Here is a 13,872-nt window from a genome sequence, read left to right as displayed (position 1 = left end):
AACTTAACCAACAACACCTGGACCTTAAAGAAACCCCAATTCTAACTCTAAAATGAATTGTAAGTTTGACCATAAACCCTGAGCCGGAAAATGACTTTTGCCTCATGGGGACCGGCAAAAGGTCCCCATGAGTCCAATTTCTTCTGGTTTTACTATACTCATTGGGAGATTTGGTCCCCATGAGTATAGTTAAACCTAAAACACGCACACACACACACACACACACACACACAGACATGTAAACCTCTACACTGTGAAGAGAGATGAGAGTAGCAGACCTTTGTATTATACAAGTGCCACTGTGATATAATGTCAGGTGCAGCCCTGGTCCCTGTGGTCATTTCAGAACTGTCAATCAGTGACTGGAGACCTGCAGGCAGTCTCAGACCAATTAGGACAGAGGATGGAGCCAGGTCAAGGATAGGGTCAGGGTCAGGACTAATGTCAATAGTGCGCTCTGGTGAATCTTCAATCGGGTTCTCCAGTCCTGTTCCTGGAATGTTTACATCCAGTAGGCTTCCATTCCAGGTTCGTTTCCTTGGGAACTCACATCCTGAGTGGGGCCCAATTAACTATGGCAACGGTTTGTAATTCCTTATTTGGGCAGTTACTTATATAATGTGAAGGAAACCCCACATTGACTGTAATAGTGTTTGGGTTTTAATGTTTTAGCAGCAGCAGGTCAAACAAACAGAAGGTTCATCACAGACCAGCTGAAGACTCAAACTGGGTTAAATACATTATAAAAACTGGTTCTGCTTATTTAAACTCTCCAACCGTTCCAATGTAACCAACAGACAAGACAGAGAATCAGAGAGAGAGAGAGAGAGAGAGAGAGAGAGAGAATGAAATAGAGAGAGAGAGACAGAGAGAGAGAAACGGAGAGAGAGAGAAAGAGAGACAGACAGACAGACAGAGGCGGACTGAGTTGAGACATAATGAATAGCATTAGTCCAATCACATTAACGAATCACAAATTTGCAGGTGTGATTAGCATCTTTCCTACATGAGAAAAGGAACTGAAGATTTTGTACTTATGGTCATGGTTAAGGTTAGGGTTAGGGTCATGGATAAGGTTAGGGTTAGGGTCATGGTTAAGGTTAGGGTTAGGGTCATGGTTAAGGTTAGGGTTAGGGTCATGGATAAGGTTAGGGTTAGGGTCATGGTTAAGGTTAGGGTTAGAGTTGCTCGCTTTCCAAAGGGAGAGGTGAAGCTCTACAAGACACACACTTATTAAGACTTTAGTTCTGCGTTGACCAAGATCGCAACCCCAGATTAATTGCATCTGCAATTAGTAGGTTTGGGTTTCTCCAAATTATCTACAAATTCACAGAAACTAACCACGGCCACCGCAGCCCTAGTGGGGTCCATCCTTATACATACGAAAGACAATGGTGCCCCCTGTTGACATAAAAGCATTACAGCACGCTGAGGACATCCACATCATCCAACACAATGCTATTACATTACAATGCACTTACAGTCAATAGCAAAGCAGGCTCTTTTCAGCGCATTTACAGTGCAAATGGCACTGTACTCCCTAAGCGACGCATTGATTTGGACCAGTGCCGGCTCTAATTGTTCTGACCGCGGTTCGTAGGGTCGTGGACTTCTCAATTTGTGAAACTTACTATGGCCACTCGGAGCTTTGTGTTTGAATCAAACACCACAAATTAATAGCATAAAACGCCTCACTTTTCTGGCCATCAGCCTGTAGGATTGAAGTTTAATTAGTTTATGTCTGATTAGGATCATGTGAAGTGGCCAGCCCCTGGGCGATTACTCATCCACTCTGAGGGAGAGAGAGCACCTGATTGTTCAACTACTTTAATTAACACAATTGTTAGGAGAGTGTGAGGGGGATGGAGAGACGAAGAGGAGGGGAAAGGAGGGCGGGGTGAGGAAGATGGAGAGAGATAGAAAAAGAGATGGAGATAATGATAGAGAGAGAGTATCACAGGTGGATACATTCCTATTCTCTCTTATTACTTTGGCCAGGAAGGGTTCTTGCTAATCAATGTAGGATGAACGAGATTGAATCCCCTTCTCTATGATGCCCTCATCCTCGCCCTCTGTTCTTTGGCCTCTCCCCATATTAAGTCGGTAATTACCACTAATTAAGATGGGTATTACACACCAGTTTGATTAATTACGCCTCAAGGTTAGATCTGGATATTAGTAGAATAAGGATAAAAGTGTGTGAAAATGAACACAGTCAAACTCAACCGATGATTGAGAAGTGTGGCTCTTGAAATGCTTTGTGAATATTGTTCCAGCATCGGTAGAGGGGCAGGGTCCCTGTAATATGTGAATGTTGTTCCAACATCGGTAGAGGGGCAGGGTCCCTGTAATATGTGAATGTTGTTCCAACATCGGTAGAGGGGCAGGGTCCCTGTAATATGTGAATATTGTTCCAACATCGGTAGAGGGGCAGGGTCCCTGTAATATGTGAATATTGTTCCAGCATCGGTAGAGGGGCAGGGTCCCTGTAATATGTGAATATTGTTCCAGCATTGGTAGAGGGGCAGGGTCCCTGTAATATGTGAATATTGTTCCAGCATTGGTAGAGGGGCAGGGTCCCTGTAATATGTGAATATTGTTTCAGCATTGGTAGAGGGGCAGGGTCCCTGTAATATGTGAATATTGTTCCAACATCGGTAGAGGGGCAGGGTCCCTGTAATATGTGAATATTGTTCCAACATCGGTAGAGGGGCAGGGTCCCTGTAATATGTGAATATTGTTCCAACATCGGTAGAGGGGCAGGTGGAGGGGCAGGTGGAGGGGCAGGGTCACTCAGGGTCTTCTGCCCTAGCTGACGGACTGGTTCCAAACGGTACACAATGCCCAAAGTAGTGCCCTAGTTCTGATATGCGCTCATGGGCAACTTGTCAGGTAAATATAGGGGACAGAGGGCCAGTTAAAAAAAAAACACTTCTGTTCTGTTGTGTTGCTCAGTAGGCGAGGGCTTCCCACTAGCCTACAGAAGAGACAGGGCAAAGGTGTCAAACCGATTCCACCGATTTTCCCCTTCAATTAGCACCCAGTTGAGACCTATACAGCCAGGTGAGGGGAGATCCTCAGTTATTAGTGACCCAATTAGTCAAGTATGAAGTGAGAGTAAAAACCTGCAGACGCTCGGCCCTCCGTGAAACCGGTTCGACACCTTGGAAGTACACAGTCCAAACAGCTTGTCCGCAGCTCCTTCATGTTGAGAGGTGTGGACAGGTGTTGGCAACATAGAGACAGCTCCTCTGATCCCCCCACTGTGACACCGTGTGGACTGTAAACCCAATGCTGTATTATCTCCACTCAAGTCCTTTTAGCATCTAGGGCAGAAGAAAGTGTTGGGGTCTGAAGTGGAATGCAAAATTTGGTTTGTGACCCGTTGCAATGCAGCTTTCGTGGCTCGGGACACACAGTTTCAATTCATGAATTTGGACGATGCTAATAATGCTAATTCCAGGCTGGGACAGAGGTGAATAATGGCCTGTTTTGAAAAAAATATTCAAGAACTCTCAGAATTTCACCCAAACACGGATCTAGGTTGAACTCTCCGTTTAAAATGAATCTCATGTTCCCGAGAATGACGTTTCTCCATGTTCAGCCTCCCATGAAAGTTCACTGAAGAGAAAGGAAAACAGAGAGGGAAAAGTCAGCTCTGGCAGACGGGTGAAACTTGATCTAGTGAATAATTAGCTTTTAGCATTGCTGTTTTATGACAGACAGGAAGGCATGTAGGAGGACCCTGGGCTAGTTGGGACAGGCACCACACCTTATTCAGTGTAGCATAACAACAGCTTGATTACACCCCACAAACCTTTACATGTTATATCTGGTAGTGTGCGCTACAGAGGTTCAAATTCCACACGCCTAGACTATTCCTCCAACTACCTGAGGCAGGTATCGGAGGCTTGGCAGGCCGGAACCTGCAGCTCCTCAGACCCACTGCTCCAAATAGGGTGATCCTGGTGGCCTTGCCAAGGTCGCTACACAGACAGGAACGTGTGTCCTGACGCACGCACCTTGGAGAACTCTCTACAGCGCGCCCTACAAGGCGACGTAGCCTTCCGATGAAAACGAATTGACATCCGGTGTATCAAAGCGCTCTGACGCTGGAGCCGGGATCAAAGCGCCAGTGCGATTTGTTGTGTGTTTACAGGAGGTTTTTTTCTCCTGTGTACATATTGGATCTTTTATTCACGAACAACAGAAAAAGGATCTATTGACCCTGTCAGCCAGCAGTGACGGCTGAGACATTCAACACGGAGGTAAAAGCTGTAATGTATTTTTTTCACTGGTTTCCTTGTGACAAGGGACCATAGAGGCGGTAAGATGTTTTGTTCTGGGGGGGGGGGGCTGATGGCAAAGTGGGTTGGGGACTAGGTGTGGGGGGGTGGGGGGGGGCATTTTGCCTTAACACTTTTTTGTCTTAAGAAAGTGAAAGTTACTTCCGATGGTTTTGCATTGCCTGTGTCCTCATCAGTCCCTCTTCCTGCATGCCCTTGACATTGGCATTGGCCCTAGGTAGGGATCAACATGGTCAAAACAGCACCATGCCTGGCAGACACAAATTAGTTATGTAGGTGTATTTTGTCAGCATGTTGGTTCCTTTGCCCCTTTCTTACTGCTTAGGTTGGAGGGTCGATCAATGTCTATTTACCCCAAGATCAATGTCTATTTACCCCAAGATCAATGTCTATTTACCCCAAGATCAATGTCTATTTACCCCAAGATCAATGTCTATTTACTGACACAAAAAACATTTGAGATTTCTTGTATGGTGAAGATGGCTATGCATAGGGTAATGGATTATGAAGTACAGTTAAACTCATCATTTAAATAAGGCAACATTTTAAATCCCAGCAGTCTTTTAAAATGATTCAGGAAAAACCATTTTTAATAGCCAGCTGAGAAGGTGTGATGATACAGAGGACATTTGTTGTTGATTAAGACTCGTGGCAGCCAGAGGAGGTGTTGAAAAAAAGAACAGTGACATTTTGTGGTTTTTGTGAGAGTTACATGGGTGGGCGTCTTGCCCCATGTTACCCTATTTTTTGCCAGGCGTTTCCTATACTACCATGTGTTTTGGAAATCACATTTTCACCGAATGAAAACGACATATTACGATAATAGACCGTTGCTAGGACTCCATCCACCAACCTGCTTTCCTTTCGTTTCCTTTGTCCTTCTCCCACACTCCCCCTCTCACTCTGTCACCTGAGGTTCGGTGAGTGTTATTATTTCTCATTCACAGATCACACCAAGCCTCATCATCATCATTATCCTCCACAACACCTTTACAATGGAAACACAAGGTGAGACGTCTCCTTAAAGATAATAGGAGCAAAAAGGGAGGTAAGAGGAGAGAGATTACATTCCATTTCCGTCTCCCAAATTACACAGTTCCTGAAGTACCTCCCTGTCACCTCCTCTCCTCCATGTTACCCTGGTCCAATGAAGGCAGGGTGAAGAGCACCTGTCACCTCATGCCCTGGTACACTGGTCCAGTGGACAGGTTCTGTGCTGTGTGGCTGGAATAGACAGGATATGAGCATCCTATTCCCCTCCAATTATCCTCTGGACCTTGAATCCAAATCCACAGATTTTCCATCTTCATTCTTCCCCTATAATCAGGGAGTTAATTAGAACGAGCATTTCATTAATTATCAGGTAGGGAACCAGCAGCAGCTCGGACCTCGTGTGGTAAGATTTGAGGAAGTGGAAATAAGTCAATCTAAGGCGAGCAGCCTTCGTAACAGGTATTCATTGGGAACTGCTCAACCAGGGGACAGTAATTTGCTGTAGTGCCTCAGATGTTCATAAATACATTGAGAGTTTGTCCAATCAATTAGTCAACAAGTGGAAATGTTTATCTTTTGCAGCATCTTCTGTATTTCAGTGAATTGTAAATGTTTTCTCATTATGTTTTAATTACCTGTCAAAATGCCTCTATGGAATAATCTGTGCTACATTCAGTGCAATGGCGTTGTTAAAGCTATAATTAAAGCATTTTTTATGAAAGCAATCAAGGAACGAGGGTGTGTGGTATATGGCCAATATACCACGGCAAAGAGCTGCTCTTAGGCACGACGCAATGCGGAGTGCCTGGACACAGCACAAAGGCGTAGTATATTCGCAATATATCACAGACCCCAAGATTACGTATTATTCTTATGAACAGGTTACCAACAAAATTAGAGCAGTAAAAAGTAATGTGACTTCACACCTATGGAATACAGTTTCTTATAAACTGGGTGGTGTGAATCTTGAATTCCTATTGGCTAACAGCTGTGCTATATGATTCAAACCATCTGATTCATGAAAATACATACAGTAACTACCTAAGCAATGCAATTTGAGGTCTAAATAAATTTAAAGCAGGTAAATTATTTTTCTGATTATTCTGTCAACATTTGTCTCCTTTCCCTGTCAAGGCTTGTCGTCGGATCATGTCTACGCTTACGCTCTCTCCAAAACCCTGATAAAAGTCTCCTCTCCAGCCACAGTGGGACTCTACTCGTCATGTCAGAACCGCATCAACATGGTCCTCAGCCTTATAGAGGGTGGGTTCAAAGGCAACTCCTCAAGCAGAGGCGGGTTTTTACCGTCAGCTTATTCTGTGTCCGTGATTCTGTTGAAATCCTCTGGTCAAAGCCCACTTGCACTTTATTGTGTAAAACCTTTTACATGGCCCAGAGGGTAATGTACTCTTATAATCCTCACCCAGCACACCCAGATAAGGACTGGCTACCCCTCAGAGTCTGGATCCTGTCTGTCCACAGTGCAGTAACTCGTGTTGCTGGCTCTTTGGGCTTTCAGGCTGGGTATCCGTAAAAGCACTTTGTGACACCTTCTGATGTAAAAAGGGCTTTATCAAGTACATTTGTTTTATTGCGATTGTGTCAGCGATATACAAGCCACATTTCAAGTCCTGCAGTTCACTAGGTGGCCCGGAGGGCCTTCGGCATTCTGTTACGTTGTCCCGGCAGCATTGCCACCCGAAAACTATTCATCAAATACGTGACCTCTGGTCTGATATAAGATCAGTAGATCAGTGGTGCTCCGGGAACAGTTTTTCAAGAGCTATCAAACAGATTGATCCATTGATGGATTAAATGCAACTTGATATAATAAAAATACAAAACAATACATTGGCTGTTCTTGTGGTCGATTTCATCACCAAGCTCACTTCGCCCCCTAAGCTAACTTCACCTCTCTATTTCCAGTCCATATGGACCTTGAGTCAGAGAGGAGGGAGAAGAGGGACCACAGCCGGTCAAAGCCTCGTCCGTCCAAAACCTCCCTCACTGGTCTCATAGCTTTGATCTGGAGGCTGCTGTTCTACCGACCCATCTGGACACAGGAGAACCAGCAGCGGCAGAACATCCGATTCATCTACGTGCGGTTCTCTGCATGGCACTTCACGGGGAGCGATCTTCTCTGGGCAGGGCTGGTGATGAGACTCTGCCTGGCCCTGCAGGAGAGCTTTGGGAAACTTCAAGTAGGTAATCGTATAGTGTTTCTGGCTAACATTCCAGGTCAGACAGGTGTTTTCCTTCCTCTTCAAGGTAATGGACAATGAACAAATATTTTACCTTCTCTTCACTGTCGTCATCCTGCTTCTCTTTCTCCTCTTTTAGCTGGGTCTGTTCCGTGTGGCACAGCACCTCGATCAGGAGAAGGTCAAAAAGAAAGAGATTCAACGTACGTGTTCTGAGTGGAGGTCAAAGAAACTTTGCTGTTTCCCTCAGTGGTCCCTGGTCTTTGCCCTCCTGCTCATTGTTATTATTGCCCTGGTCTTCCTGGTGAGTGTAGCATGCTGTACTATAGTTCCCATAATGCTCTGTTGTCCTCTATAATCCATGTTCCTGGGCATGCTCCCTGCTGCCAGCATTGCTTTCATCTTCAGGGTCTAGGGTGCTAATAGGCAGAATCACAAATGGTACCATAGGAAACTGTGTGTTGTTTTGGGATGGAAACACAGTGAAATTTTTTGTACGAATCAGGTTTTAAAGGAAACAAGGAACACTGAGTGCATTTCTTGCAGTCAACATCAAAATGAAGAAAACACTTGTTAGTGTATTTTAACATTGTCCTGACCTTGTTTTCCCTGAACCAACAGGTAAAGTTTGGGTTCTCAGAGGTTCAAGGAGTGGCAGCGGCGAACGCCTCTGGAAATGGAACAACAGAGGGAGGAGGAGAGAATGTGGTCCTGGGAGGTTCTGGGGTGTTGGAGGGGCTGGCCATCAGTGTCATTGGGGTACCTGCGGCTGGAGCTTTACGGTTCATCTTCCAGATGGGCAAGAACCTGGTCTTTAACCAGGACCTGAACATCCGAACGAGGCTAGACAACCAAAGGATCAGCGAACAGTTGGGTTTCATGAACGAGGTAAGGATGGAGAGAATATTCCTACAAATGTTTTGACATTTTACATCAACGTTATTTAGCAGGAAACGTTGTTGAGTGACTAACGTCCATGAACTTTGTTTTGTGCTATGACCTTGGGGACCCCTCAGGTGAGGAAGGAGATGTGTCTCCTGTCCAGGTTCATCCAGTTCATGGAGGTGTTTGAGCGGAGGAAGATTCGCGTGGTTCTGGAGATCACCAACCTGGACCGCTGCGCCCCAAGGAAGATAGTCGGAGTCCTGGATGCCATCAGCATACTATTGTCAGATGAGGAGTCGCCCTTCATCTCCCTGCTTGCAGTCAACCCTGAAGTTTTAGTTCAACAGGTCATTATCTTATTATTCCTCAGTATAGCTCTAGCGTTTTTCTTTTTGTGGGTTTTAGCGGAGATGTATAGCTTCTTGTTTACCCGTTGAGAACCACGTCTAAGATAGTTTCAACCATTTACTTGCCGTCAATATATGTCACTGACGAGAGCCGTTATCGGCAGAATAATGCTTGCTCCGTTTATTTTCTTTACCCTAACTGGACTAAAATCAATGTTTTAACATTTACTTCTCAAATACATACTTGAAAGTGTTGCTTCCACACGCTACCACTTCCTTTTGGCTATTGGTTGAGCCTCGTGCCACGCTCGTGGATCTCCTTGTACTCCTCTTCCAACAGGTGGACAGCGCGGATGGCTGCTTCAGTAAGAATGACCGAGCCTATAGTTTTCTGAACCGGATCGTGACCCTGGCTTTCACCATACCGCCACTCTCCCCAGCCTCCAAACGCCAGGTGTCCCACATCACGTGTCAACCATATCAAATAATTCAGTCTTTGATTCCTTCAGTGCTCCGTTATGCTTCTAAACTGGTGTAAAAAAAAATAAAACAATTATTTCCCTCCTTTTCTCTCTCTTTCTAACTCCCCTCTCTTGTCTCGAGGTGTTCGAAAGCATCCTCCAAACCCAGTCCGGGAGCGCCGAAGGTGTCCGGGAGCGTTTCCGTATCCAGGGGCGTGTCCAGGGCCGCCGGACAACGTCCCTCTCCGACATTGAGTGCAGAATCCCACTGGTAGACAAGAATCGCATCAAGGAGGCGCACAACGACCTCGCGGGGACGGAGGAGGAGGTGGAGAAGGAGGTGGAGAGAACATTGGAGAGCATCGCAGGGAATCTCCGTCACTACATATCTGACGACACCATGTCCATGAGACGGGTTGTCAACGCCATCCGGGTCACTGTGGTGCTCATGAAGGCTCATGGGGAAAAGCTCAGCGAGCCAGAGAACTGCGCTGCCTGGGTAATATGAAGTGCCTCTTCATTAGTCACACAGAGCCAGAATTCCAAATGACATGCCATTCCCTAATTGGGTAGCGAACCACTTTTGACAAAAGCACTATAGGGAATGGATGCCACTGAGAACCAGCGTTATAATATGAATCCAGGTCAGGTTGCTGGTGTGAATTTCACTGAAAGCACTGGGCTGGATTCCAAACGCAAAGCAGACAGCCCCAAAGCAGTTGCCCTCGCCCCCTTCCCTCAGGGGATTCCCAATTAAAACCGGATACAGTTTTGATTGCTGTCTTAAGTACTGGTCCAATATACAAAAGCTGCCCGCTCCGCCCTTGATTGAACATGAGGGGACGAATTAATAACTTAGCTCACTTGCAGGGTTGATATCGCCCACAATTCAATGCAAACTGCGGTCACTTGTCTAATCCTGTGTCAATTTGTTTTGCAGACTTGAACCTCATTGGTCAGACTCCTAGCAAGGAGCATAGCTGGTTAAGTAACTCTGATCATCACTTTCCCTTGCTTAGGCTAGTATGCTTGCAAGTGCACATGGATGTGCCGATATAAAACGTAATTCATGGGCTGAGGATGTAGTGCAGTGGGGCCCGTCTACTTTGCAATCGAGTCTAGCCCAGGAGGATCCCTACTTTACAGTGTTCCCTAGGGTTGTTCACTCCTACCAGTGCACAAGTAAAACATGGGCTGGACCACTTAGTGTGTCAGTAAACAGTGTGATGAAAACATGGGCTGGACCACTTAGTGTGTCAGTAAACAGTGTGATGAAAACATGGACTGGACCACTGAGTGTGTCAGTAAACAGTGTGATAAAAACATGGACTGGACCACTGAGTGTGTCAATAAACAGTGTGATGAAAACATGGACTGGACTGATGGAAACGTCCCCTACGTCCCCAGGTAGTTCTGGCCAATCACTGGCCCTGTCGGCTCAGCTGGATCCTTCAGTGTCTGGAGGACGAGCAGCAGAGAGCAGACATCAGCGGAGGCTCGGCAATGGAGCCCAAAACGCTGTGGATGGTCTGTGAAACGGCGTACATTATCAAAGTATTATTAAACGCCCCCCAATTCCAGTGTTAAAACTACAAAACGTTTGGAGGGCTGAGGAGGGGTTTGGGAAACACTGATATATTGTGTAAAATACTCTGTTATCATTATTATTGTTTGTATAATAATAATGTGAATATAGTCATATATTTTTTGTACTCGTTCTAGGTTTTGTTTGAAGTTCATTGTTAAATTTTAAATCTCCCTAATATCATACCCAACATAATCAAAGCTGACATTGCCAAGAACCACAAGGATGTTTTTCTATACATTTGTCCAGTAAGGTGGGGATATTTTGCCTCTGCCTGGATCACTTTCTAATCATTTGATGTAAACATCATCACGTGTTACTTATTTCTTACTTATTAGGTGTTCAACAGCTTCAAGCTGGAGCTTTACACAATGCGGGAGGAGATTGAGGACCTGCTGGAGCAAGACGATGATCCAGAAAAGTTTGAGATGTTCCTCAAGGTGGGTGTGTGCGTGTGTGTGTGTGAGAGAGTGTGTGTGTTTATTTCATGTTCATTTGACACACATTGTCTTCCTGTTACCACACATTTTCCTCCATTCTTCCAGGTGGATTTCAAGTTCACGGTGTGTGATTCTGAGCTGTATAAGCTGTCCACCGTTAATCTGGATCACTCTATCAGGAAGGAGCTGTCCCGGATAAGGGGGACAGCTAGCCTGAGGGACTTGGAGTGGATGGGGACACCGGCCCCTCTCCCCTTTAGGACAGTCATCAGCATGACAACAGAGGACATCTGTAAAGAGGTGTGTTAGTTCTGCTCATACTAGACAATGACACTGGCATTACGGCCCTTTGCCACAGTTTGAATGAGGTTCATGGCACCTTCCTGAAACTGTGTGTCAGATTGCGTAGCTAACCTGGTCACAGGTCCTGTTTTCAAACATGGTCACAGCGCAAATATGTCTGTATTCAAAGTGTGTTGTAGTTTAATCTCCAGTTTTTCCAAATTCCCTAAAGCTGAAAAACATAAGCCTCCCTCAGAAGTATGCAGACATTGTCCGTAGCAACAACCTTACCGGCGAAGCTCTCATCTTCGGTGACCTCAACGACCTCAAACAGCTGCTACAGATGACCTTCGGGGATTGGACAAAGTTCAGACTTCACTTCTGGGGTATTGGTGGAAGGTTCCGTGCCCAAGCTAGAGCCACACCCATAAACGTTTACCCCAAACTACTGGCCAATCAGCTGTCCAGATGCCAGACAGGGACACATTAAAATGGATACAGAGACAGATTGAAGGACAGGCGATTTGTGAAATTTCTTTCTATTCCTTGACATGTACCTAGGAGATTAACTGGATTCCACTGACACCTTCTGTTGGAATTTGTAGAGGACAGATCTTTGTACCCAGGTGTTCTTTTCTTTTAATTTTTTTATCTTCATTATGATTTGTGTATTAATTTTAATATGGCCATTAATGATCTTTCATGTAAATTGTATTCTGCTTATTGATTTAAAAGCTTCTGAACTGCTACAATCCATTGTAAAAAATGCACTGTTTTAGACTAGGCCCGAAATTGCTTTGGACTGTCCATGAATGCCAAGGATAGGAGAAGATCTTGGTCAGCAAGCCCTGTCCCTAGATGAGATTGTGGCCAAACTGAAGGCATCAGGCTTCAAACTACATGACCAAAAGTTTGCAGACACCCCTATCGATTATTGAGTTCAGGCGTCTCGTACACACCCATTGCTCACAGGTGCATAAAATCTAGCACATAGCCATGAAATCTCCACAGACAAACACTGGCAGTACAATGAGTCGTGATGAAGAGCTCATTGACTTTAAATGTGGCACTGTCGTAGGATGCCACCTTTGTCACAAGTCAGTTTGTGAAACTCCAGGCCTACTAGATTTGCCCCGGTCAAATGTAAGTTCTATAATTGTGAAGTGGAAGCATCTAGGAGCAACATCATCTGTTGCATCACTCACCACAGAGTTCCAAACTGCTTCTGGAGGCAACTTCAGCACAAGAACTGTGTGTCAGGAGCTTCACGAGAAGGGTTTCCATGGCTGACGAGCTGTATGCAAGTCTCACATCAATGGTCAATGGAGTGCCAATGGTCAGCTGGAGTGGTGTAAAGCACGCCGCCACTGGACTCTAGTGTGATGAATCACACTTCACTATCTGGCTGTCTGATGGACAAATCTGGGTGTGGCAGATGCCAGGAGAACACTACCTACGGAATGCATAGTGCCTACTGTAAAGTTTGGTGGAGGAGGGATAATGGTCTGGGGCTGTGTTTCAGGGTTTGGGCTAGGCACTTCAGTTACAGTGAAAGGTCACCTTAATCATAGAGGTTACAGTTTGGGGAAGGCCCTTTCTTGTTCGAGCATGACTGTGCCCCTGTGCACAAAGCGGGGTCCATAAAGACATGGTTCACAAGGTTGGTGTGGAGGAACTTGAGTGGCCTGCACAGAGCCCAGAGCTCAATCCCAACGAACACCTCTGGGATGAATTGGAACAGCGGTTGTAAGCCAGGCTTTCTTGTCCAACATGACTTCAGAAGCACATTGCCTTTTGCCTTATTCTCCATGCGTTGAATAAAACAAATAAACCAACAGATATCCAGTCCGTGGAGAGGTTTGTTCAGAATTCATTTTTACTTGTCGTTCTCCCTGAAAAGTGGACTTTTCCAGAACTCGTAAACCCTTGAGGCGTTCAAACAAGCCACTCTATGGCCACAGACAGATATGAATGTGACTTTCTAAACCTCAGTCAACATAGTATAAAACAAGACATCTGTTTAACATCAGCAGAGGGCTTTTACATTATTCTTCCCTTCTTCTCTGGGACTGCTTTAGACCGGGGACAACAGGTGTGGAAATCTAAAGATCTTCACTTTTTCCCCAAATGATGAATTCTTACACAAACCCTATACAAATCCTGTCCTTCATTCACATTTTCTATCCTCACATCTAGCGATTTCTCAAATCAGCCAGTAGCAGGCACTGTTGTTGCTCTACACAGAATGCTCTGTACGTGGGCACAACTGTTTACTGGATACAATGAATCACTGAGCAGCAAGGCTATTTGTTGCAACAAAAAAAGGGTTTTAAATTAAAGTATAATTAAAAAGTTGTATTATTGTGAAGGG

At 45.2% G+C, this 13,872-nt stretch overlaps 1 protein-coding gene across 5 annotated transcripts; it reads left to right on the top strand.

Moving 5' to 3' along the window:
* Positions 1 to 3,773: 3,773 nt before the first annotated feature.
* Positions 3,774 to 13,345, top strand: nkpd1 (NTPase, KAP family P-loop domain containing 1). Of its 5 annotated transcripts, none has more exons than XM_010886746.4 (13): positions 3,774 to 4,268; positions 5,255 to 5,315; positions 6,435 to 6,563; positions 7,227 to 7,501; positions 7,641 to 7,805; positions 8,123 to 8,389; positions 8,518 to 8,733; positions 9,074 to 9,187; positions 9,337 to 9,693; positions 10,602 to 10,721; positions 11,118 to 11,219; positions 11,325 to 11,519; positions 11,734 to 13,345. In XM_010886746.4, exons 2-13 carry the CDS (start codon positions 5,303 to 5,305, stop codon positions 11,989 to 11,991), a joined length of 2,211 nt encoding a protein of 736 aa, XP_010885048.2. In that variant the 5' UTR covers positions 3,774 to 4,268; positions 5,255 to 5,302; the 3' UTR covers positions 11,992 to 13,345. The 5 variants fall into 5 exon arrangements, with proteins under 5 accessions (XP_010885048.2, XP_019897674.2, XP_019897677.2 ...); XM_020042115.2 differs by having other exon boundaries at positions 10,602 to 10,748; XM_020042118.2 differs by lacking the exon at positions 11,734 to 13,345 and having other exon boundaries at positions 10,606 to 10,721; positions 11,325 to 11,506.
* The last annotated feature ends 527 nt before the right edge of the window (positions 13,346 to 13,872 follow it).

Source organism: Esox lucius, chromosome 22, assembly GCF_011004845.1.
Source record: "Esox lucius isolate fEsoLuc1 chromosome 22, fEsoLuc1.pri, whole genome shotgun sequence".
Lineage (NCBI taxonomy): Eukaryota > Metazoa > Chordata > Actinopteri > Esociformes > Esocidae > Esox > Esox lucius.
Note: the sequence above shows the minus strand (reverse complement) of the source record. Positions and strands in the feature narration are given on the sequence as shown.